Source organism: Drosophila ananassae, chromosome 3R, assembly GCF_017639315.1.
Source record: "Drosophila ananassae strain 14024-0371.13 chromosome 3R, ASM1763931v2, whole genome shotgun sequence".
Taxonomy (NCBI): domain Eukaryota; kingdom Metazoa; phylum Arthropoda; class Insecta; order Diptera; family Drosophilidae; genus Drosophila; species Drosophila ananassae.
Window position 1 is genome coordinate 7,499,488 of NC_057930.1, and position 23,298 is coordinate 7,522,785.

At 38.0% G+C, this 23,298-nt stretch overlaps 18 protein-coding genes across 20 annotated transcripts; 8 read left to right on the forward strand and 10 right to left on the reverse strand.

Moving 5' to 3' along the window:
* Window positions 1-36: 36 nt before the first annotated feature.
* LOC123257375 lies at window positions 37-6,620 on the forward strand. The gene is made up of 3 exons (XM_044716192.1): window positions 37-419; window positions 1,587-1,893; window positions 6,254-6,620. The coding sequence occupies exons 1-3, from the start codon at window positions 109-111 to the stop codon at window positions 6,566-6,568; spliced, it is 933 nt and encodes a 310-aa protein (XP_044572127.1). The 5' UTR covers window positions 37-108; the 3' UTR covers window positions 6,569-6,620.
* LOC6504886 (histone H2A) lies at window positions 899-1,418 on the reverse strand. The gene has a single exon (XM_001964782.4). The coding sequence runs from the start codon at window positions 1,342-1,344 to the stop codon at window positions 970-972; it is 375 nt and encodes a 124-aa protein (XP_001964818.1). The 5' UTR covers window positions 1,345-1,418; the 3' UTR covers window positions 899-969.
* On the forward strand, window positions 1,499-1,987 carry LOC6505250 (histone H2B). Its single transcript, XM_001964783.4, has one exon. It carries the CDS (start codon window positions 1,570-1,572, stop codon window positions 1,939-1,941), a length of 372 nt encoding a protein of 123 aa, XP_001964819.2. The 5' UTR covers window positions 1,499-1,569; the 3' UTR covers window positions 1,942-1,987.
* On the forward strand, window positions 3,226-4,317 carry LOC123257469. Its single transcript, XM_044716653.1, has 4 exons — window positions 3,226-3,356; window positions 3,416-3,475; window positions 3,638-4,053; window positions 4,114-4,317. Exons 2-4 carry the CDS (start codon window positions 3,457-3,459, stop codon window positions 4,300-4,302), a joined length of 624 nt encoding a protein of 207 aa, XP_044572588.1. The 5' UTR covers window positions 3,226-3,356; window positions 3,416-3,456; the 3' UTR covers window positions 4,303-4,317.
* Window positions 5,532-6,055, reverse strand: LOC26513707 (histone H3). Its single transcript, XM_044716659.1, has one exon. It carries the CDS (start codon window positions 5,967-5,969, stop codon window positions 5,559-5,561), a length of 411 nt encoding a protein of 136 aa, XP_044572594.1. The 5' UTR covers window positions 5,970-6,055; the 3' UTR covers window positions 5,532-5,558.
* Window positions 6,621-7,046: 426 nt separating the features above from the next.
* On the reverse strand, window positions 7,047-7,566 carry LOC123257475 (histone H2A). The gene has a single exon (XM_044716661.1). It carries the CDS (start codon window positions 7,490-7,492, stop codon window positions 7,118-7,120), a length of 375 nt encoding a protein of 124 aa, XP_044572596.1. The 5' UTR covers window positions 7,493-7,566; the 3' UTR covers window positions 7,047-7,117.
* Window positions 7,567-7,646: 80 nt separating this feature from the next.
* On the forward strand, window positions 7,647-8,135 carry LOC6498694 (histone H2B). Its single transcript, XM_001967640.4, has one exon. It carries the CDS (start codon window positions 7,718-7,720, stop codon window positions 8,087-8,089), a length of 372 nt encoding a protein of 123 aa, XP_001967676.1. The 5' UTR covers window positions 7,647-7,717; the 3' UTR covers window positions 8,090-8,135.
* A 404-nt stretch (window positions 8,136-8,539) lies between these two features.
* LOC6498691 (histone H1) lies at window positions 8,540-9,404 on the reverse strand. The gene has a single exon (XM_001967641.4). The coding sequence runs from the start codon at window positions 9,376-9,378 to the stop codon at window positions 8,629-8,631; it is 750 nt and encodes a 249-aa protein (XP_001967677.4). The 5' UTR covers window positions 9,379-9,404; the 3' UTR covers window positions 8,540-8,628.
* Window positions 9,405-9,426: 22 nt separating this feature from the next.
* Window positions 9,427-12,222, forward strand: LOC116655426 (E3 SUMO-protein ligase ZBED1-like). Of its 3 annotated transcripts, XM_032453320.2 has the most exons (3): window positions 9,427-9,612; window positions 11,177-11,634; window positions 11,693-12,222. In XM_032453320.2, exons 1-3 carry the CDS (start codon window positions 9,579-9,581, stop codon window positions 11,894-11,896), a joined length of 696 nt encoding a protein of 231 aa, XP_032309211.1. In that variant the 5' UTR covers window positions 9,427-9,578; the 3' UTR covers window positions 11,897-12,222. The 3 variants fall into 3 exon arrangements, with proteins under 3 accessions (XP_032309211.1, XP_032309210.1, XP_044572582.1); XM_032453319.2 differs by lacking the exons at window positions 11,177-11,634; window positions 11,693-12,222 and adding an exon at window positions 9,695-10,870 and having other exon boundaries at window positions 9,433-9,612; XM_044716647.1 differs by lacking the exon at window positions 9,427-9,612 and having other exon boundaries at window positions 10,925-11,634.
* A 1,231-nt stretch (window positions 12,223-13,453) lies between these two features.
* On the reverse strand, window positions 13,454-13,891 carry LOC26513675 (histone H3). The gene has a single exon (XM_032453324.2). The coding sequence runs from the start codon at window positions 13,889-13,891 to the stop codon at window positions 13,481-13,483; it is 411 nt and encodes a 136-aa protein (XP_032309215.1). The 3' UTR covers window positions 13,454-13,480.
* A 287-nt stretch (window positions 13,892-14,178) lies between these two features.
* Window positions 14,179-19,491, forward strand: LOC123257376. Its single transcript, XM_044716193.1, has 3 exons — window positions 14,179-14,489; window positions 15,657-15,963; window positions 19,125-19,491. The coding sequence occupies exons 1-3, from the start codon at window positions 14,179-14,181 to the stop codon at window positions 19,437-19,439; spliced, it is 933 nt and encodes a 310-aa protein (XP_044572128.1). The 3' UTR covers window positions 19,440-19,491.
* LOC116655429 (histone H2A) lies at window positions 14,969-15,488 on the reverse strand. The gene has a single exon (XM_032453327.2). The coding sequence runs from the start codon at window positions 15,412-15,414 to the stop codon at window positions 15,040-15,042; it is 375 nt and encodes a 124-aa protein (XP_032309218.1). The 5' UTR covers window positions 15,415-15,488; the 3' UTR covers window positions 14,969-15,039.
* On the forward strand, window positions 15,569-16,057 carry LOC116655430 (histone H2B). The gene has a single exon (XM_032453328.2). The coding sequence runs from the start codon at window positions 15,640-15,642 to the stop codon at window positions 16,009-16,011; it is 372 nt and encodes a 123-aa protein (XP_032309219.1). The 5' UTR covers window positions 15,569-15,639; the 3' UTR covers window positions 16,012-16,057.
* On the reverse strand, window positions 16,462-17,377 carry LOC116655427 (histone H1-like). Its single transcript, XM_032453322.2, has one exon. The coding sequence runs from the start codon at window positions 17,298-17,300 to the stop codon at window positions 16,551-16,553; it is 750 nt and encodes a 249-aa protein (XP_032309213.2). The 5' UTR covers window positions 17,301-17,377; the 3' UTR covers window positions 16,462-16,550.
* LOC6504865 (histone H3) lies at window positions 18,403-18,923 on the reverse strand. The gene has a single exon (XM_001964785.4). It carries the CDS (start codon window positions 18,838-18,840, stop codon window positions 18,430-18,432), a length of 411 nt encoding a protein of 136 aa, XP_001964821.1. The 5' UTR covers window positions 18,841-18,923; the 3' UTR covers window positions 18,403-18,429.
* Window positions 19,492-19,917: 426 nt separating the features above from the next.
* LOC6504195 (histone H2A) lies at window positions 19,918-20,437 on the reverse strand. Its single transcript, XM_001967880.4, has one exon. It carries the CDS (start codon window positions 20,361-20,363, stop codon window positions 19,989-19,991), a length of 375 nt encoding a protein of 124 aa, XP_001967916.1. The 5' UTR covers window positions 20,364-20,437; the 3' UTR covers window positions 19,918-19,988.
* Window positions 20,438-20,517: 80 nt separating this feature from the next.
* LOC6503247 (histone H2B) lies at window positions 20,518-21,006 on the forward strand. Its single transcript, XM_001967855.4, has one exon. The coding sequence runs from the start codon at window positions 20,589-20,591 to the stop codon at window positions 20,958-20,960; it is 372 nt and encodes a 123-aa protein (XP_001967891.1). The 5' UTR covers window positions 20,518-20,588; the 3' UTR covers window positions 20,961-21,006.
* Window positions 21,007-21,410: 404 nt separating this feature from the next.
* On the reverse strand, window positions 21,411-22,326 carry LOC26514479 (histone H1). Its single transcript, XM_014903442.3, has one exon. It carries the CDS (start codon window positions 22,247-22,249, stop codon window positions 21,500-21,502), a length of 750 nt encoding a protein of 249 aa, XP_014758928.3. The 5' UTR covers window positions 22,250-22,326; the 3' UTR covers window positions 21,411-21,499.
* Window positions 22,327-23,298: the final 972 nt, after the last annotated feature.

The following is a 23,298-nucleotide window of genomic DNA, read 5'->3' on the forward strand; positions in this document are numbered from 1 at the left end:
TTCGTATTCTCATTGAATCGGTATAAAGAGCAGCGCACCGATCTGACAAAATTAGTTCTTCAGTGACTTTCGTGCAGTGTGTTAATATAAAAAGAAAAAGATTGAAAAATGACTGGTCGTGGTAAAGGTGGCAAGGGCTTGGGAAAAGGTGGCGCCAAGCGTCATCGCAAAGTCTTGCGTGATAACATCCAGGGTATTACAAAGCCAGCTATTCGCCGTTTGGCTCGTCGTGGCGGTGTGAAGCGCATCTCTGGTCTTATCTACGAGGAAACTCGTGGAGTCCTGAAAGTGTTCTTGGAGAACGTTATTCGTGACGCCGTCACCTACACCGAACACGCCAAAAGGAAGACAGTGACGGCCATGGATGTTGTTTATGCTCTGAAGAGACAGGGACGCACTCTATACGGCTTCGGCGGTTAAAATTATTTTTGTACAGCCTGTACTTCAACTATACAATCGGTCCTTTTCAGGACCACAATTTCTTGAACAAAAAAAGAGAATAAAATTTGAAATAGTACCGTAATGATCGATCGTAGCCTTAGAAACTAGATATAATTTATTATAATTCAGAAAGCAGAATTTTACTTAATTTAGAAACGAAATAAACGGTATACTACTAGAAACTACATTTTTGTTTTTACATATATGCACACACAATAATCACACTCTTCACACAAGCTCTATATGTATATTATTGAAAATTCTTGAATGATTTTAAGTGAAATTTACATTCAACGTGGTTTTCTTTCATTTTATTTCAATCATTCATAATAGCGACAAAAATGTTTTCGCTTTTATTCTTGTTAATATATTGTTTATACATTTTGTTATTGTAATGTAAACTAGTGCTAATCTTGTAGTTGAAAATTTATATTCTTTTGAAAAAGTGTGGTCGTCCTGAAAAGGACGTTTGGGTTTATAAATGTGTTTATGTACAAGTATTCTGTATTCAGGGCCGTAATTAAGCGTTTAGGCCTTCTTCTCGGTCTTCTTGGGCAAAAGCACAGCCTGGATGTTGGGCAACACGCCACCCTGAGCTATGGTGACACCAGAGAGCAGCTTGTTCAACTCCTCGTCATTGCGAATAGCCAACTGGAGATGACGGGGAATAATCCTAGTCTTCTTGTTATCACGGGCAGCATTGCCAGCTAACTCGAGAACTTCAGCTGCCAGGTATTCCATAACGGCAGCCAGGTAAACAGGAGCGCCGGCACCAACGCGTTCAGCATAGTTGCCTTTGCGGAGCAGACGGTGAATACGTCCGACGGGGAACTGAAGACCAGCACGATTCGATCGGGACTTTGCCTTTCCCTTCACTTTTCCACCCTTGCCACGACCAGACATTTTTTTTTACTTTACGATAATTCACTTCACACACGAATAATGGTGGCGAACTATGGACCACCAATTTATACTTATGCCTTTATCCCTGCTTTCAGTTGGGGGTAGGTCGTTTCTGATGAAATTTTTTAAAAGTAGACCTGAAAACCTTGCTCGAATAAAAGTACTAAGCCGAACGGCTGTTGGGCGCAAATATTATTGTGAAGTGAAGTGAATTTGAAAGTAACTATGCCGCCGAAAACCAGTGGAAAGGCAGCCAAGAAGGCTGGCAAAGCTCAGAAAAATATAACCAAGAATGATAAGAAGAAGAAGCGCAAGAGGAAGGAAAGCTATGCTATTTACATCTACAAGGTTCTGAAGCAGGTTCACCCTGACACTGGAATTTCGTCTAAAGCTATGAGTATAATGAACAGCTTCGTAAACGATATCTTTGAGCGTATTGCTGCTGAGGCTTCGCGTCTGGCTCATTACAACAAGCGCTCGACCATCACCAGTCGGGAAATCCAAACGGCTGTTCGTCTTCTCCTGCCTGGAGAGTTGGCCAAGCATGCCGTTAGTGAAGGAACCAAGGCTGTCACTAAGTATACAAGCTCCAAGTAGATTGCTCGCTTGCTGGGCAGAATGATCCAAAAAGGCCCTTTTCAGGGCCACAACATCATTTTATCAAAGAACACCAAATTTTTAATAGAAGACAATAAAATAATTTCTTATTAATTCTTAAAGAAACACCATTTTTTAAGAATCACATTAGTAAATAAATAAACATCTTAACCTTACCTTACCTACCATAGTAGACTTTTATTATTTTTATTATTATTAGTTATACCTTCATAAACAAACGAGTAGAATGATGCTGGGCGTCGTTTTTCTATATTACATTAAATAATTGATATTTTTTATGTACAGGCGTACATTGCATAGGCATGCAACCAAATTTTCAAATTTTCTTTTGCAATTTCGAATCCAGTATTGTTTTTAAGATACTCTCCTAAAAAGTCAAGTTGAAAAAAATTGATAATTTCTTTCTCTTTAAAACATATCTTGTAGCCCTGAAAAGGGCTTGTTTAATTTAATTTTAGATTTCGAAATCTAAAATTTCGATTGCAAACATGTGCAATTTTAATGCACATTATTACAATTTATTTTTTTGCTGCCGTGGTCTTAGCTTTTGGCTTCTTTGCGGTAGCAGGAGCAGCGGCTTTCTTCACAGTCTTTTTGGGCTTAGCAGATGCAGCTGGTTTAGCCTTTGGGGCTTTAGCTGCCTTTGGTTTGGCTGATGATGGCTTCACCTTTGATGCTACTGCTTTTGCCTTAACGTTACCAGATTTCTTAGCGTCCTTTGCCTTGGCCTTCTCGGTCTTTTTCTTTTCAGCGGTCTTCTTAGTAGCCACGGCTTTTTTAGTTTTGGGCTTCTTGTCGGCAGCTCCGGCGGCCTTTTTAGTGGTGGCTCCGGTCTTCTTGGTGGATACCTTCTTGGTTTTAGTTTTTTTCTCAACAGAAGAAGGCTTTGGCTTGGGCTCCTTCTTGGCAGAAGCTGACAGTTTAAACGAACCAGAAGCACCCTTTCCCTTCGTCTGGATCAGCTTACCGTTGGCAACGGCAGACTTCAGGTACTTCTTGATGAAAGGAGCCAGCTTCTGAGCATCGCATTTGTACGTGGCAGTAATGTACTTCTTGATTGCTAGGAGGGACGAGCCCCCACGCTCCTTCAAATTCTTTATTGAAGCGTCTACCATTTGTTGAGTTGGCGGATGCGATGGTGGTGCAGTGGTCTTCTTCGCCTTTGTGGCAGCGGAGCCCGTTGCCTTTTTGGCTGTTACTTTCTTCTCAACCGGTGCAGGTGGAGCTGCCACAGGAGACGCGGATGTAGCTACTGCTGAACAGAGGTGGAGAAACATCGATGTTAACATCGATGTCATCGATGTTTTGAAAACATCGTTGACATCGATGTTTGGCAAGCCAACATCGATGTTTATCATCTCTAACGAGCATCAAGCAGGGAAGACGTGAAAATTGTAAGTAGATTTAAATTAAGTTATTTCTGATAAATTACTAATGTTATGTTGCAAACTAGTGTTCTGTTGGTGGTGTTGGCTGAGGTAGTGGAGTGGAGGCATGGAGAGATATCTGAAACGTAAGTATTATTAACATAAAAGCTGAGGAAACTTTGCATTTATATGTGCATACATATGTATGCACGTATGCTCTGCTTGCACGTGCGCGCATGGCATGTGTGTGTGTGCATATGTACATTTGTACTTTTACATGGTATTTGTATTAAAATAGTACTTTTTAGGAACATCAAAATCGGATGAAAATGTGGAGGAGCCAGCACCAGGTCCAAAAAAGAAGCGGGAAGCTTCGGTTGCCTGGGATCACTTCAAAAAAGACGTTAGAAAGACACACGGAGTTTGCAATTATTGTGGCAAAGCTATAAAAACAAACGGTAATACTACAAACCTTCTCGACCATCTAAGGCACATGCACCCAGATCGCCTTAAAGTTGGAAAAGGCCAAAATGACAATGCAACTGTGTCCATTCCTCGACAGCAACCAGCACCACCAACAGAAGAACCCACACGATTTTCTTTCATGAAATCAAAATTGGATGCAAAAGTTCAATCATTCCGGGCCGATGCTATTGTCCTGTTGCGACAACATGTGGAAAAAGAGAACCAGCCCGAAAAGTGCGAGCCACTTGCGTATTGGGAGGTAAGAATGTTTTAATTAAGACCTTTTGTTCTTAAAATATAACAATTTATCTTATTTCAGATGTCTACCGAAGAAGCTTTTAAAATCTTGTCTAAAAAGTATTTTTGCGTTCCCGCTTCATCGTGTGAATCAGAACGTGTATTCAGCAAAGCAGGACAACTGATATCCGACCGTCGCACCAGACTTTCATCTTCGGTCGTCGACAAACTTTTGTTTTTAAACAAAAACAAACATATAAATAAAATTTGACTGTGATAAAAAAAATTTTTTTTCTTTTAAACATCGATGTTTCATCGATGTTTTGCCCCAAAAACATCGAAAACATCGATGTCCGCGAACATCGATGTTTCTCCACCTCTACTGCTGAATCGGACATTTTTAAATTTTTATTCACAGAAATAAACTTTTTTTTATGCAAAAAATAGCCCGCGACCCCACATCCAAAGTCCCTTGCTCGGATGAGAATCGAGGAGGAGAGCAGTTTGACTATGTGTTTGGCACAGTTCATTTGTGTTACAAATGTTTTTTCGAAGGGTGCAATTATTTTTTACTATTTCATTCTTAAAATGATATAATGTTGATTTTTTTAAATTGCGTTTTATTCTTAAATATTCAAAATTTAATAAAAACTTTTTTCAATTGCCGTATATAGATCGGTTGCTTTTTATTGAGTACTCGAAAGTGCACGTTTACGTTAATATCTTAAATATTTTACATTAAAACATCGTTAAAAATATAAAATGATTGTATTATTGTTGATATACAAATAAATGTTATAAATTGAACTTTCAATTACCAGTTATGCAAATAATAATTTTATTTTCATATAATACTCATACTTAAATATAGCTTTTAAAATGACCCTTTCCTGGATAAAATGTGCGCTTTCATTTGACATAAAGAAACTGTTTTGGTACTAAAAAATATAGTTTTTCTAAAAGAATATAATTTTAAATTGTTTTGTTTTTTCTAATAAATCTTCTCTATTTTACATTCTGGAAGTAATTCATATTTTTTATATTTGGCTATGTATTCCAGTGAAAGTCTCACATTGAACTATAATTACCAGTTATAATAGCCTTCAAAAAATAACCTTTACTTTAGTTTTCACTTAATAAATAATAATCTTCTAATATAATACAAACTCTTAGTTAATTTTAAAATGCATAATAGAAATTTGTATATTAAATAATATCATTTCTTATAAAATTTTAATTTTTTTTGTTTGACATATTTTAAGTTTTTCTTTATATATTTACTAATTTATGACTTAAACAGATAAATGCTAATATTAATATTCTGTAAAGAGTGCTCTAAATAAAAACATATATATATTTTGCTATACATTTATTAAATATATTTTTCTTTGCCTTCCAAATCTAAAAACTAATTCTTTTGGGTTATATATCAATAGCAACTCAAATCTCATTGAAAATAACATTGTGGTCCTGAAAAGGACCGATTTTTTTTTAAATATATGGGCTTCCAATTGACAATTATTCAATTTAAGCGCGCTCTCCACGGATACGACGAGCCAGCTGGATGTCTTTGGGCATAATAGTAACGCGCTTGGCATGAATGGCGCACAAATTGGTATCTTCAAACAGACCAACCAGATAGGCTTCGCTAGCTTCCTGCAAAGCCATCACAGCCGAGCTCTGGAAGCGCAAATCTGTCTTGAAGTCCTGAGCTATTTCACGCACCAACCGCTGGAATGGCAGCTTGCGGATCAACAACTCGGTACTCTTCTGGTAGCGACGGATTTCACGGAGAGCCACAGTTCCGGGACGATAGCGATGGGGCTTCTTTACTCCTCCGGTGGCTGGAGCACTCTTCCGTGCGGCCTTTGTAGCCAGTTGTTTGCGTGGCGCCTTGCCACCAGTCGATTTACGAGCAGTCTGCTTTGTACGAGCCATTTTAATTTCCAAATTCACTGTTCTCTTCGCGCCTCTAAAAACACAATAAACGTGCTGCCCGTTGCGCTACCTCTTTATATACCAGAAACGCCGAGGGTTGAAAAGAGGGAGATAGAACAACATGCCATTTCGATCAATCGGGTTTCGGAAGAGCGAGAAAAATATATCGCTCGGAACTCTTCGTATTCTCATTGAATCGGTATAAAGAGCAGCGCACCGATCTGGCAAAATTAGTTCTTCAGTGACTTTCGTGCAGTGTGTTAATATAAAAAGAAAAAGATTGAAAAATGACTGGTCGTGGTAAAGGTGGCAAGGGCTTGGGAAAAGGTGGCGCCAAGCGTCATCGCAAAGTCTTGCGTGATAACATCCAGGGTATTACAAAGCCAGCTATTCGCCGTTTGGCTCGTCGTGGCGGTGTGAAGCGCATCTCTGGTCTTATCTACGAGGAAACTCGTGGAGTCCTGAAAGTGTTCTTGGAGAACGTTATTCGTGACGCCGTCACCTACACCGAACACGCCAAAAGGAAGACAGTGACGGCCATGGATGTTGTTTATGCTCTGAAGAGACAGGGACGCACTCTATACGGCTTCGGCGGTTAAAATTATTTTTGTACAGCCTGTACTTCAACTATACAATCGGTCCTTTTCAGGACCACAATTTCTTGAACAAAAAAAGAGAATAAAATTTGAAATAGTACCGTAATGATCGATCGTAGCCTTAGAAACTAGATATAATTTATTATAATTCAGAAAGCAGAATTTTACTTAATTTAGAAACGAAATAAACGGTATACTACTAGAAACTACATTTTTGTTTTTACATATATGCACACACAATAATCACACTCTTCACACAAGCTCTATATGTATATTATTGAAAATTCTTGAATGATTTTAAGTGAAATTTACATTCAACGTGGTTTTCTTTCATTTTATTTCAATCATTCATAATAGCGACAAAAATGTTTTCGCTTTTATTCTTGTTAATATATTGTTTATATATTTTGTTATTGTAATGTAAACTAGTGGTAATCTATTAGTTGAAAATTTATATTCTTTTGAAAAAGTGTGGTCGTCCTGAAAAGGACGTTTGGGTTTATAAATGTGTTTATGTACAAGTATTCTGTATTCAGGGCCGTAATTAAGCGTTTAGGCCTTCTTCTCGGTCTTCTTGGGCAAAAGCACAGCCTGGATGTTGGGCAACACGCCACCCTGAGCTATGGTGACACCAGAGAGCAGCTTGTTCAACTCCTCGTCATTGCGAATAGCCAACTGGAGATGACGGGGAATAATCCTAGTCTTCTTGTTATCACGGGCAGCATTGCCAGCTAACTCGAGAACTTCAGCTGCCAGGTATTCCATAACGGCAGCCAGGTAAACAGGAGCGCCGGCACCAACGCGTTCAGCATAGTTGCCTTTGCGGAGCAGACGGTGAATACGTCCGACGGGGAACTGAAGACCAGCACGATTCGATCGGGACTTTGCCTTTCCCTTCACTTTTCCACCCTTGCCACGACCAGACATTTTTTTTTACTTTACGATAATTCACTTCACACACGAATAATGGTGGCGAACTATGGACCACCAATTTATACTTATGCCTTTATCCCTGCTTTCAGTTGGGGGTAGGTCGTTTCTGATGAAATTTTTTAAAAGTAGACCTGAAAACCTTGCTCGAATAAAAGTACTAAGCCGAACGGCTGTTGGGCGCAAATATTATTGTGAAGTGAAGTGAATTTGAAAGTAACTATGCCGCCGAAAACCAGTGGAAAGGCAGCCAAGAAGGCTGGCAAAGCTCAGAAAAATATAACCAAGAATGATAAGAAGAAGAAGCGCAAGAGGAAGGAAAGCTATGCTATTTACATCTACAAGGTTCTGAAGCAGGTTCACCCTGACACTGGAATTTCGTCTAAAGCTATGAGTATAATGAACAGCTTCGTAAACGATATCTTTGAGCGTATTGCTGCTGAGGCTTCGCGTCTGGCTCATTACAACAAGCGCTCGACCATCACCAGTCGGGAAATCCAAACGGCTGTTCGTCTTCTCCTGCCTGGAGAGTTGGCCAAGCATGCCGTTAGTGAAGGAACCAAGGCTGTCACTAAGTATACAAGCTCCAAGTAGATTGCTCGCTTGCTGGGCAGAATGATCCAAAAAGGCCCTTTTCAGGGCCACAACATCATTTTATCAAAGAACACCAAATTTTTAATAGAAGACAATAAAATAATTTCTTATTAATTCTTAAAGAAACACCATTTTTTAAGAAACACATTAGTAAATAAATAAACATCTTAACCTTACCTTACCTACCATAGTAGACTTTTATTATTTTTATTATTATTAGTTATACCTTCATAAACAAACGAGTAGAATGATGCTGGGCGTCGTTTTTCTATATTACATTAAATAATTGATATTTTTTATGTACAGGCGTACATTGCATAGGCATGCAACCAAATTTTCAAATTTTCTATTGCAATTTCGAATCCAGTATTGTTTTTAAGATACTCTCCTAAAAAGTCAAGTTGAAAAAAATTGATAATTTCTTTCTCTTTAAAACATATCTTGTAGCCCTGAAAAGGGCTTGTTTAATTTAATTTTAGATTTCGAAATCTAAAATTTCGATTGCAAACATGTGCAATTTTAATGCACATTTTTACAATTTATTTTTTTGCTGCCGTGGTCTTAGCTTTTGGCTTCTTTGCGGTAGCAGGAGCAGCGGCTTTCTTCACAGTCTTTTTGGGCTTAGCAGATGCAGCTGGTTTAGCCTTTGGGGCTTTAGCTGCCTTTGGTTTGGCTGATGATGGCTTCACCTTTGATGCTACTGCTTTTGCCTTAACGTTACCAGATTTCTTAGCGTCCTTTGCCTTGGCCTTCTCGGTCTTTTTCTTTTCAGCGGTCTTCTTAGTAGCCACGGCTTTTTTAGTTTTGGGCTTCTTGTCGGCAGCTCCGGCGGCCTTTTTAGTGGTGGCTCCGGTCTTCTTGGTGGATACCTTCTTGGTTTTAGTTTTTTTCTCAACAGAAGAAGGCTTTGGCTTGGGCTCCTTCTTGGCAGAAGCTGACAGTTTAAACGAACCAGAAGCACCCTTTCCCTTCGTCTGGATCAGCTTACCGTTGGCAACGGCAGACTTCAGGTACTTCTTGATGAAAGGAGCCAGCTTCTGAGCATCGCATTTGTACGTGGCAGTAATGTACTTCTTGATTGCTAGGAGGGACGAGCCCCCACGCTCCTTCAAATTCTTTATTGAAGCGTCTACCATTTGTTGAGTTGGCGGATGCGATGGTGGTGCAGTGGTCTTCTTCGCCTTTGTGGCAGCGGAGCCCGTTGCCTTTTTGGCTGTTACTTTCTTCTCAACCGGTGCAGGTGGAGCTGCCACAGGAGACGCGGATGTAGCTACTGCTGAATCGGACATTTTTAAATTTTTATTCACAGAAATAGAGCTGGGTCGGCCACTCACGATAGTATCGATATATCGAATATTTGGGTTTGCGAACCACTATCGATGTTTGAGTGCCGATAGTAAACGATAGTGGCAAGCTTGCACATCTTTACTTTTGGCGAACAACTGCGGAGATCTACACGTGAAAGTTAATATTGGTGTTGGCGGAGAAAATGGACAAATTTTTGCAAGGCGAATACGATAAAGGTAGGTATCTAAACTAGTGCATATCTGAGCATGTTTTGGACTCTTTCTCAATAACTAATTTCTGATATATAACTTTTTACAGGCATAAGTGCAAAGAGCAAGTCGGAGGAGGACGAAAACCAGGTGAAACGAATAGGGAAGTCCAAAGTGTGGAACCACTTTAAAAAGTCCCAAGATGGCAAGACGGCAAGTTGCATGCACTGTAATAAAGTTTACAAAACGAGCGGAAACACGTCAAACTTGTTTGACCATATGAAACGACTCCACCCGGGAATTTCAATGGAAGAGCAACAAAAGCGCGCGAATACGATTGTACCCTTTTTGTTTAACCAGTACGATCGAGACTCGTCACGTAAAAAACTTATTGACAACGCTTTGGCTGTTCTTGTGTCGGCAGATATGCAACCTTTTTCAATTGTAGAGGATTCCGGATTTCGCGAGTTTGTCAGAGTTCTTGATCCACGATACACACTTCCTTCGCGAAAGACTCTACAACATGTATACATGAAGAATATATTTGAAGACTTGAAAACAAAACTTTTTACAATATTGGACCGCGTTAACAGTTGCGCCATTACTGCAGACCTTTGGACTTCAAAAGCCAACGAGTCGTATATTACTGCAACTTGCCACTTTATAACAAAAGACTTCGTTTTGCGCTCAGTTGTATTGGCCACAAAGCCGTTATTGGATGACTCTAATCATTCGGCTCAAAACATTGCTTCTTCATTGCGTGGCATTTGTGACGAATGGAACATTTTTGACAAAATAGCAGCTATTACAACGGACAACGCTAACTCTATGATCAAAGCTTGTGAGTTTTTACAAAAAAGACATCTACCCTGTGTTGCTCACACCATAAACCTGGTTGTGCAAAGCTGTTTGGCGATCGATTGCTTACAAGACATTTTACTTAAATGCAAGCGAATTGTCACATACTTTAAAAGCAGCTCAATTGCACTTACTAAGTTGGAACTATAATTGGAACTATCAGCGATGCTGTAACTGAAGTACTGGAAGATACCTGTTTTGTAGCGTTATCAAACGGAGATAGTAACTGAACAATATCTTTTAATATTGCGACTTCGTCCGCAGTGAATGGTGTTGGTGCTTTAGACGTACTTAAAAGTACTTTCGAGATGGCCTCATTTGTAAGTAGTATTCTTTCTATCATGTGATAGGCACTGTTCCATCTTGTGGGCACTTCTTGTATCAAGCTATATTTAATGTCCGTTTCTTGCGACGCTTTAAACTTACTAAGTGCCACTATGTCCGTTTCTTGCGACGCTTTAAACTTACTAAGTGCCACTTAGTAAGTTTAAAGCGTCGCAAGAAACGGACATTAAATATAGCTTGATACAAGAAGTGCCCACAAGATGGAACAGTGCCTATCACATGATAGAAAGAATACTACTTACAAATGAGGCCATCTCGAAAGTACTTTTAAGTACGTCTAAAGCACCAACACCATTCACTGCGGACGAAGTCGCAATATTAAAAGATATTGTTCAGTTACTATCTCCGTTTGATAACGCTACAAAACAGGTATCTTCCAGTACTTCAGTTACAGCATCGCTGATAGTTCCAATTGTTTGTGGATTATTGCACACTTTGGACAGCTTCAGATTGAAGTTAAATTCATTTGAAGGCATTGAAGCTCTAAATTGTTTAGTTGATCAAGTAAAAAAACGACTTTTGGGCTATGAAAAGCGCACCTTTCCAAAAATGTCAAATCTTCTGGATCCAAGATTTAAAAAGCAAGGTTTTCGTTCGCCCTTTAACGCCGATGATGGCCTTCATGCATTAGAAAACGAGCTAGCTGCCTTAAAAAAAGTTTCGCCATTGGATCCGCCAACACCAACAGAAAAGGAATCAGACTGCCAGCAGCCTCTTTTTGAATTTGTTGTTAAAAATATTTCTACTTTGGGGAGGACAAACCGGGTCGATGCCATTGTTGAACTTCAACAGTACATGCGAGCGGCACATTCACCTCAGCAAACAGATCCTTTAATGTTTTGGAAGGTAATTTCTTTACAAATCTGCAGTTTAATTTGAACTTATTATCTTTTTTTAATTTCAGGGCGCTCCAGATGATTCTCTTCTTAAAACTACAGCTGAACGCCTTTTTTGTGTGCAAGCATCATCGACTGAGTCTGAGAGGAGTTTTAGTAAAACGGGACAAATTATTTCTGCTAGGAGAGCATCACTAAAGGCCAAAAACGTGGATATATTATCCTTTCTCAATAAAAATATGTGGATCTCAAACTATTCAATCAATGAATAGTTAGCTAGTTACACTGAAGACTAATACTGTAACATGAGTTCAATGCTATAGCCTCAACGGTTAGTATTTTCTGTTCTAAGTTATACCTGCTAAAACCTTAGACTAGGTTATAGCATGTGTAACTCAAAACAGAAGATACAAACCGTTGAGGCTATAGCATTGAACTCATATTACAATATTAGTCGTCAGTGTACAAATTTAGAATATATTAACCTATTCATAAGAATCTTTTGTGAATTATTTCATTTCTTCCTTTGTTATAAGCGACTTCATATGATTATGAGATTTTGTTATGTTTTGTTATTCGAATAAAGAATGGCCTTTAAGAAGTTTTTTTATTATTTACTCTAAATGCAACTTAAACTTGATTTATAATTTTTTTAGTTCGATACTATCGATACTATCGAATATTTGTATGAAAAACCTCGAAAACCTCGAATATGCCAACTATCGATGTTTTCCCAGCTCTACACAGAAATAAACTTTTTTTTATGCAAAAAATAGCCCGCGACCCCACATCCAAAGTCCCTTGCTCGGATGAGAATCGAGGAGGAGAGCAGTTTGACTATGTGTTTGGCACAGTTCATTTGTGTTACAAATGTTTTTTCGAAGGGTGTAATTATTTTTTACTATTTCATTCTTAAAATGATATAATGTTGATTTTTTTAAATTGCGTTTTATTCTTAAATATTCAAAATTTAATAAAAACTTTTTTCAATTGCCGTATATAGATCGGTTGCTTTTTATTGAGTACTCGAAAGTGCACGTTTACGTTAATATCTTAAATATTTTACATTAAAACATCGTTAAAAATATAAAATGATTGTATTATTGTTGATATACAAATGAATGTTATAAATTGAACTTTCAACTACCAGTTATGCAAATAATAATTATATTTTTATATAATACTCATACTTAAATATAGCTTTTAAAATGACCCTTTCCTGGATAAAATGTGCGCTTTCATTTGACATAAAGAAACTGTTTTGGTACTAAAAAATATAGTTTTTCTAAAAGAATATAATTTTAAATTGTTTTGTTTTTTCTAATAAATCTTCTCTATTTTACATTCTGGAAGTAATTCATATTTTTTATATTTGGCTATGTATACCAGTGAAAGTCTCACATTGAACTATAATTACCAGTTATAATAGCCTTCAAAAAATAACCTTTACTTTAGTTTTCACTTAATAAATAATAATCTTCTAATATAATACAAACTCTTAGTTAATTTTAAAATGCATAATAGAAATTTGTATATTAAATAATATCATTTCTTATAAAATTTTAATTTTTTTTGTTTGACATATTTTAAGTTTTTCTTTATATATTTACCAATTTATGACTTAAACAGCTAAATGCTAATATTAATATTCTGTAAAGAGTGCTCTAAATAAAAACATATATATATTTTGCTATACATTTATTAAATATATTTTTCTTTGCCTTCCAAATCTAAAAACTAATTCTTTTGGGTTATATATCAATAGGTACTCAAATCTCATTGAAAATAACATTGTGGTCCTGAAAAGGACCGATTTTTTTTTAAATATATGGGCTTCCAATTGACAATTATTCAATTTAAGCGCGCTCTCCACGGATACGACGAGCCAGCTGGATGTCTTTGGGCATAATAGTAACGCGCTTGGCATGAATGGCGCACAAATTGGTATCTTCAAACAGACCAACCAGATAGGCTTCGCTAGCTTCCTGCAAAGCCATCACAGCCGAGCTCTGGAAGCGCAAATCTGTCTTGAAGTCCTGAGCTATTTCACGCACCAACCGCTGGAATGGCAGCTTGCGGATCAACAACTCGGTACTCTTCTGGTAGCGACGGATTTCACGGAGAGCCACAGTTCCGGGACGATAGCGATGGGGCTTCTTTACTCCTCCGGTGGCTGGAGCACTCTTCCGTGCGGCCTTTGTAGCCAGTTGTTTGCGTGGCGCCTTGCCACCAGTCGATTTACGAGCAGTCTGCTTTGTACGAGCCATTTTAATTTCCAAATTCACTGTTCTCTTCGCGCCTCTAAAAACACAATAAACGTGCTGCCCGTTGCGCTACCTCTTTATATACCAGAAACGCCGAGGGTTGAAAAGAGGGAGATAGAACAACATGCCATTTCGATCAATCGGGTTTCGGAAGAGCGAGAAAAATATATCGCTCGGAACTCTTCGTATTCTCATTGAATCGGTATAAAGAGCAGCGCACCGATCTGACAAAATTAGTTCTTCAGTGACTTTCGTGCAGTGTGTTAATATAAAAAGAAAAAGATTGAAAAATGACTGGTCGTGGTAAAGGTGGCAAGGGCTTGGGAAAAGGTGGCGCCAAGCGTCATCGCAAAGTCTTGCGTGATAACATCCAGGGTATTACAAAGCCAGCTATTCGCCGTTTGGCTCGTCGTGGCGGTGTGAAGCGCATCTCTGGTCTTATCTACGAGGAAACTCGTGGAGTCCTGAAAGTGTTCTTGGAGAACGTTATTCGTGACGCCGTCACCTACACCGAACACGCCAAAAGGAAGACAGTGACGGCCATGGATGTTGTTTATGCTCTGAAGAGACAGGGACGCACTCTATACGGCTTCGGCGGTTAAAATTATTTTTGTACAGCCTGTACTTCAACTATACAATCGGTCCTTTTCAGGACCACAATTTCTTGAACAAAAAAAGAGAATAAAATTTGAAATAGTACCGTAATGATCGATCGTAGCCTTAGAAACTAGATATAATTTATTATAATTCAGAAAGCAGAATTTTACTTAATTTAGAAACGAAATAAACGGTATACTACTAGAAACTACATTTTTGTTTTTACATATATGCACACACAATAATCACACTCTTCACACAAGCTCTATATGTATATTATTGAAAATTCTTGAATGATTTTAAGTGAAATTTACATTCAACGTGGTTTTCTTTCATTTTATTTCAATCATTCATAATAGCGACAAAAATGTTTTCGCTTTTATTCTTGTTAATATATTGTTTATACATTTTGTTATTGTAATGTAAACTAGTGCTAATCTTGTAGTTGAAAATTTATATTCTTTTGAAAAAGTGTGGTCGTCCTGAAAAGGACGTTTGGGTTTATAAATGTGTTTATGTACAAGTATTCTGTATTCAGGGCCGTAATTAAGCGTTTAGGCCTTCTTCTCGGTCTTCTTGGGCAAAAGCACAGCCTGGATGTTGGGCAACACGCCACCCTGAGCTATGGTGACACCAGAGAGCAGCTTGTTCAACTCCTCGTCATTGCGAATAGCCAACTGGAGATGACGGGGAATAATCCTAGTCTTCTTGTTATCACGGGCAGCATTGCCAGCTAACTCGAGAACTTCAGCTGCCAGGTATTCCATAACGGCAGCCAGGTAAACAGGAGCGCCGGCACCAACGCGTTCAGCATAGTTGCCTTTGCGGAGCAGACGGTGAATACGTCCGACGGGGAACTGAAGACCAGCACGATTCGATCGGGACTTTGCCTTTCCCTTCACTTTTCCACCCTTGCCACGACCAGACATTTTTTTTTACTTTACGATAATTCACTTCACACACGAATAATGGTGGCGAACTATGGACCACCAATTTATACTTATGCCTTTATCCCTGCTTTCAGTTGGGGGTAGGTCGTTTCTGATGAAATTTTTTAAAAGTAGACCTGAAAACCTTGCTCGAATAAAAGTACTAAGCCGAACGGCTGTTGGGCGCAAATATTATTGTGAAGTGAAGTGAATTTGAAAGTAACTATGCCGCCGAAAACCAGTGGAAAGGCAGCCAAGAAGGCTGGCAAAGCTCAGAAAAATATAACCAAGAATGATAAGAAGAAGAAGCGCAAGAGGAAGGAAAGCTATGCTATTTACATCTACAAGGTTCTGAAGCAGGTTCACCCTGACACTGGAATTTCGTCTAAAGCTATGAGTATAATGAACAGCTTCGTAAACGATATCTTTGAGCGTATTGCTGCTGAGGCTTCGCGTCTGGCTCATTACAACAAGCGCTCGACCATCACCAGTCGGGAAATCCAAACGGCTGTTCGTCTTCTCCTGCCTGGAGAGTTGGCCAAGCATGCCGTTAGTGAAGGAACCAAGGCTGTCACTAAGTATACAAGCTCCAAGTAGATTGCTCGCTTGCTGGGCAGAATGATCCAAAAAGGCCCTTTTCAGGGCCACAACATCATTTTATCAAAGAACACCAAATTTTTAATAGAAGACAATAAAATAATTTCTTATTAATTCTTAAAGAAACACCATTTTTTAAGAAACACATTAGTAAATAAATAAACATCTTAACCTTACCTTACCTACCATAGTAGACTTTTATTATTTTTATTATTATTAGTTATACCTTCATAAACAAACGAGTAGAATGATGCTGGGCGTCGTTTTTCTATATTACATTAAATAATTGATATTTTTTATGTACAGGCGTACATTGCATAGGCATGCAACCAAATTTTCAAATTTTCTATTGCAATTTCGAATCCAGTATTGTTTTTAAGATACTCTCCTAAAAAGTCAAGTTGAAAAAAATTGATAATTTCTTTCTCTTTAAAACATATCTTGTAGCCCTGAAAAGGGCTTGTTTAATTTAATTTTAGATTTCGAAATCTAAAATTTCGATTGCAAACATGTGCAATTTTAATGCACATTATTACAATTTATTTTTTTGCTGCCGTGGTCTTAGCTTTTGGCTTCTTTGCGGTAGCAGGAGCAGCGGCTTTCTTCACAGTCTTTTTGGGCTTAGCAGATGCAGCTGGTTTAGCCTTTGGGGCTTTAGCTGCCTTTGGTTTGGCTGATGATGGCTTCACCTTTGATGCTACTGCTTTTGCCTTAACGTTACCAGATTTCTTAGCGTCCTTTGCCTTGGCCTTCTCGGTCTTTTTCTTTTCAGCGGTCTTCTTAGTAGCCACGGCTTTTTTAGTTTTGGGCTTCTTGTCGGCAGCTCCGGCGGCCTTTTTAGTGGTGGCTCCGGTATTCTTGGTGGATACCTTCTTGGTTTTAGTTTTTTTCTCAACAGAAGAAGGCTTTGGCTTGGGCTCCTTCTTGGCAGAAGCTGACAGTTTAAACGAACCAGAAGCACCCTTTCCCTTCGTCTGGATCAGCTTACCGTTGGCAACGGCAGACTTCAGGTACTTCTTGATGAAAGGAGCCAGCTTCTGAGCATCGCATTTGTACGTGGCAGTAATGTACTTCTTGATTGCTAGGAGGGACGAGCCCCCACGCTCCTTCAAATTCTTTATTGAAGCGTCTACCATTTGTTGAGTTGGCGGATGCGATGGTGGTGCAGTGGTCTTCTTCGCCTTTGTGGCAGCGGAGCCCGTTGCCTTTTTGGCTGTTACTTTCTTCTCAACCGGTGCAGGTGGAGCTGCCACAGGAGACGCGGATGTAGCTACTGCTGAATCGGACATTTTTAAATTTTTATTCACAGAAATAAACTTTTTTTTATGCAAAAAATAGCCCGCGACCCCACATCCAAAGTCCCTTGCTCGGATGAGAATCGAGGAGGAGAGCAGTTTGACTATGTGTTTGGCACAGTTCATTTGTGTTACAAATGTTTTTTCGAAGGGTGTAATTATTTTTTACTATTTCATTCTTAAAATGATATAATGTTGATTTTTTTAAATTGCGTTTTATTCTTAAATATTCAAAATTTAATAAAAACTTTTTTCAATTGCCGTATATAGATCGGTTGCTTTTTATTGAGTACTCGAAAGTGCACGTTTACGTTAATATCTTAAATATTTTACATTAAAACATCGTTAAAAATATAAAATGATTGTATTATTGTTGATATACAAATGAATGTTATAAATTGAACTTTCAACTACCAGTTATGCAAATAATAATTATATTTTTATATAATACTCATACTTAAATATAGCTTTTAAAATGACCCTTTCCTGGATAAAATGTGCGCTTTCATTTGACATAAAGAAACTGTTTTGGTACTAAAAAATATAGTTTTTCTAAAAGAATATAATTTTAAATTGTTTTGTTTTTTCTAATAAATCTTCTCTATTTTACATTCTGGAAGTAATTCATATTTTTTATATTTGGCTATGTATACCAGTGAAAGTCTCACATTGAACTATAATTACCAGTTATAATAGCCTTCAAAAAATAACCTTTACTTTAGTTTTCACTTAATAAATAATAATCTTCTAATATAATACAAACTCTTAGTTAATTTTAAAATGCATAATAGAAATTTGTATATTAAATAATATCATTTCTTATAAAATTTTAATTTTTTTTGTTTGACATATTTTAAGTTTTTCTTTATATATTTACCAATTTATGACTTAAACAGCTAAATGCTAATATTAATATTCTGTAAAGAGTGCTCTAAATAAAAACATATATATATTTTGCTATACATTTATTAAATATATTTTTCTTTGCCTTCCAAATCTAAAAACTAATTCTTTTGGGTTATATATCAATAGGTACTCAAATCTCATTGAAAATAACATTGTGGTCCTGAAAAGGACCGATTTTTTTTTAAATATATGGGCTTCCAATTGACAATTATTCAATTTAAGCGCGCTCTCCACGGATACGACGAGCCAGCTGGATGTCTTTGGGCATAATAGTAACGCGCTTGGCATGAATGGCGCACAAATTGGTATCTTCAAACAGACCAACCAGATAGGCTTCGCTAGCTTCCTGCAAAGCCATCACAGCCGAGCTCTGGAAGCGCAAATCTGTCTTGAAGTCCTGAGCTATTTCACGCACCAACCGCTGGAATGGCAGCTTGCGGATCAACAACTCGGTACTCTTCTGGTAGCGACGGATTTCACGGAGAGCCACAGTTCCGGGACGATAGCGATGGGGCTTCTTTACTCCTCCGGTGGCTGGAGCACTCTTCCGTGCGGCCTTTGTAGCCAGTTGTTTGCGTGGCGCCTTGCCACCAGTCGATTTACGAGCAGTCTGCTTTGTACGAGCCATTTTAATTTCCAAATTCACTGTTCTCTTCGCGCCTCTAAAAACACAATAAACGTGCTGCCCGTTGCGCTACCTCTTTATATACCAGAAACGCCGAGGGTTGAAAAGAGGGAGATAGAACAACATGCCATTTCGATCAATCGGGTTTCGGAAGAGCGAGAAAAATATATCGCTCGGAACTCTTCGTATTCTCATTGAATCGGTATAAAGAGCAGCGCACCGATCTGACAAAATTAGTTCTTCAGTGACTTTCGTGCAGTGTGTTAATATAAAAAGAAAAAGATTGAAAAATGACTGGTCGTGGTAAAGGTGGCAAGGGCTTGGGAAAAGGTGGCGCCAAGCGTCATCGCAAAGTCTTGCGTGATAACATCCAGGGTATTACAAAGCCAGCTATTCGCCGTTTGGCTCGTCGTGGCGGTGTGAAGCGCATCTCTGGTCTTATCTACGAGGAAACTCGTGGAGTCCTGAAAGTGTTCTTGGAGAACGTTATTCGTGACGCCGTCACCTACACCGAACACGCCAAAAGGAAGACAGTGACGGCCATGGATGTTGTTTATGCTCTGAAGAGACAGGGACGCACTCTATACGGCTTCGGCGGTTAAAATTATTTTTGTACAGCCTGTACTTCAACTATACAATCGGTCCTTTTCAGGACCACAATTTCTTGAACAAAAAAAGAGAATAAAATTTGAAATAGTACCGTAATGATCGATCGTAGCCTTAGAAACTAGATATAATTTATTATAATTCAGAAAGCAGAATTTTACTTAATTTAGAAACGAAATAAACGGTATACTACTAGAAACTACATTTTTGTTTTTACATATATGCACACACAATAATCACACTCTTCACACAAGCTCTATATGTATATTATTGAAAATTCTTGAATGATTTTAAGTGAAATTTACATTCAACGTGGTTTTCTTTCATTTTATTTCAATCATTCATAATAGCGACAAAAATGTTTTCGCTTTTATTCTTGTTAATATATTGTTTATACATTTTGTTATTGTAATGTAAACTAGTGCTAATCTTGTAGTTGAAAATTTATATTCTTTTGAAAAAGTGTGGTCGTCCTGAAAAGGACGTTTGGGTTTATAAATGTGTTTATGTACAAGTATTCTGTATTCAGGGCCGTAATTAAGCGTTTAGGCCTTCTTCTCGGTCTTCTTGGGCAAAAGCACAGCCTGGATGTTGGGCAACACGCCACCCTGAGCTATGGTGACACCAGAGAGCAGCTTGTTCAACTCCTCGTCATTGCGAATAGCCAACTGGAGATGACGGGGAATAATCCTAGTCTTCTTGTTATCACGGGCAGCATTGCCAGCTAACTCGAGAACTTCAGCTGCCAGGTATTCCATAACGGCAGCCAGGTAAACAGGAGCGCCGGCACCAACGCGTTCAGCATAGTTGCCTTTGCGGAGCAGACGGTGAATACGTCCGACGGGGAACTGAAGACCAGCACGATTCGATCGGGACTTTGCCTTTCCCTTCACTTTTCCACCCTTGCCACGACCAGACATTTTTTTTTACTTTACGATAATTCACTTCACACACGAATAATGGTGGCGAACTATGGACCACCAATTTATACTTATGCCTTTATCCCTGCTTTCAGTTGGGGGTAGGTCGTTTCTGATGAAATTTTTTAAAAGTAGACCTGAAAACCTTGCTCGAATAAAAGTACTAAGCCGAACGGCTGTTGGGCGCAAATATTATTGTGAAGTGAAGTGAATTTGAAAGTAACTATGCCGCCGAAAACCAGTGGAAAGGCAGCCAAGAAGGCTGGCAAAGCTCAGAAAAATATAACCAAGAATGATAAGAAGAAGAAGCGCAAGAGGAAGGAAAGCTATGCTATTTACATCTACAAGGTTCTGAAGCAGGTTCACCCTGACACTGGAATTTCGTCTAAAGCTATGAGTATAATGAACAGCTTCGTAAACGATATCTTTGAGCGTATTGCTGCTGAGGCTTCGCGTCTGGCTCATTACAACAAGCGCTCGACCATCACCAGTCGGGAAATCCAAACGGCTGTTCGTCTTCTCCTGCCTGGAGAGTTGGCCAAGCATGCCGTTAGTGAAGGAACCAAGGCTGTCACTAAGTATACAAGCTCCAAGTAGATTGCTCGCTTGCTGGGCAGAATGATCCAAAAAGGCCCTTTTCAGGGCCACAACATCATTTTATCAAAGAACACCAAATTTTTAATAGAAGACAATAAAATAATTTCTTATTAATTCTTAAAGAAACACCATTTTTTAAGAAACACATTAGTAAATAAATAAACATCTTAACCTTACCTTACCTACCATAGTAGACTTTTATTATTTTTATTATTATTAGTTATACCTTCATAAACAAACGAGTAGAATGATGCTGGGCGTCGTTTTTCTATATTACATTAAATAATTGATATTTTTTATGTACAGGCGTACATTGCATAGGCATGCAACCAAATTTTCAAATTTTCTATTGCAATTTCGAATCCAGTATTGTTTTTAAGATACTCTCCTAAAAAGTCAAGTTGAAAAAAATTGATAATTTCTTTCTCTTTAAAACATATCTTGTAGCCCTGAAAAGGGCTTGTTTAATTTAATTTTAGATTTCGAAATCTAAAATTTCGATTGCAAACATGTGCAATTTTAATGCACATTATTACAATTTATTTTTTTGCTGCCGTGGTCTTAGCTTTTGGCTTCTTTGCGGTAGCAGGAGCAGCGGCTTTCTTCACAGTCTTTTTGGGCTTAGCAGATGCAGCTGGTTTAGCCTTTGGGGCTTTAGCTGCCTTTGGTTTGGCTGATGATGGCTTCACCTTTGATGCTACTGCTTTTGCCTTAACGTTACCAGATTTCTTAGCGTCCTTTGCCTTGGCCTTCTCGGTCTTTTTCTTTTCAGCGGTCTTCTTAGTAGCCACGGCTTTTTTAGTTTTGGGCTTCTTGTCGGCAGCTCCGGCGGCCTTTTTAGTGGTGGCTCCGGTCTTCTTGGTGGATACCTTCTTGGTTTTAGTTTTTTTCTCAACAGAAGAAGGCTTTGGCTTGGGCTCCTTCTTGGCAGAAGCTGACAGTTTAAACGAACCAGAAGCACCCTTTCCCTTCGTCTGGATCAGCTTACCGTTGGCAACGGCAGACTTCAGGTACTTCTTGATGAAAGGAGCCAGCTTCTGAGCATCGCATTTGTACGTGGCAGTAATGTACTTCTTGATTGCTAGGAGGGACGAGCCCCCACGCTCCTTCAAATTCTTTATTGAAGCGTCTACCATTTGTTGAGTTGGCGGATGCGATGGTAGTGCAGTGGTCTTCTTCGCCTTTGTGGCAGCGGAGCCCGTTGCCTTTTTGGCTGTTACTTTCTTCTCAACCGGTGCAGGTGGAGCTGCCACAGGAGACGCGGATGTAGCTACTGCTGAATCGGACATTTTTAAATTTTTATTCACAGAAATAAACTTTTTTTTATGCAAAAAATAGCCCGCGACCCCACATCCAAAGTCCCTTGCTCGGATGAGAATCGAGGAGGAGAGCAGTTTGACTACGTGTTTGGCACAGTTCATTTGTGTTACAAATGTTTTTTCGAAGGGTGTAATTATTTTTTACTATTTCATTCTTAAAATGATATAATGTTGATTTTTTTAAATTGCGTTTTATTCTTAAATATTCAAAATTTAATAAAAACTTTTTTCAATTGCCGTATATAGATCAGTTGCTTTTTATTGAGTACTCGAAAGTGCACGTTTACGTTAATATCTTAAATATTTTACATTAAAACATCGTTAAAAATATAAAATGATTGTATTATTGTTGATATACAAATGAATGTTATAAATTGAACTTTCAACTACCAGTTATGCAAATAATAATTATATTTTTATATAATACTCATACTTAAATATAGCTTTTAAAATGACCCTTTCCTGGATAAAATGTGCGCTTTCATTTGACATAAAGAAACTGTTTTGGTACTAAAAAATATAGTTTTTCTAAAAGAATATAATTTTAAATTGTTTTGTTTTTTCTAATAAATCTTCTCTATTTTACATTCTGGAAGTAATTCATATTTTTTATATTTGGCTATGTATACCAGTGAAAGTCTCACATTGAACTATAATTACCAGTTATAATAGCCTTCAAAAAATAACCTTTACTTTAGTTTTCACTTAATAAATAATAATCTTCTAATATAATACAAACTCTTAGTTAATTTTAAAATGCATAATAGAAATTTGTATATTAAATAATATCATTTCTTATAAAATTTTAATTTTTTTTGTTTGACATATTTTAAGTTTTTCTTTATATATTTACAAATTTATGACTTAAACAGCTAAATGCTAATATTAATATTCTGTAAAGAGTGCTCTAAATAAAAACATATATATATTTTGCTATACATTTATTAAATATATTTTTCTTTGCCTTCCAAATCTAAAAACTAATTCTTTTGGGTTATATATCAATAGGTACTCAAATC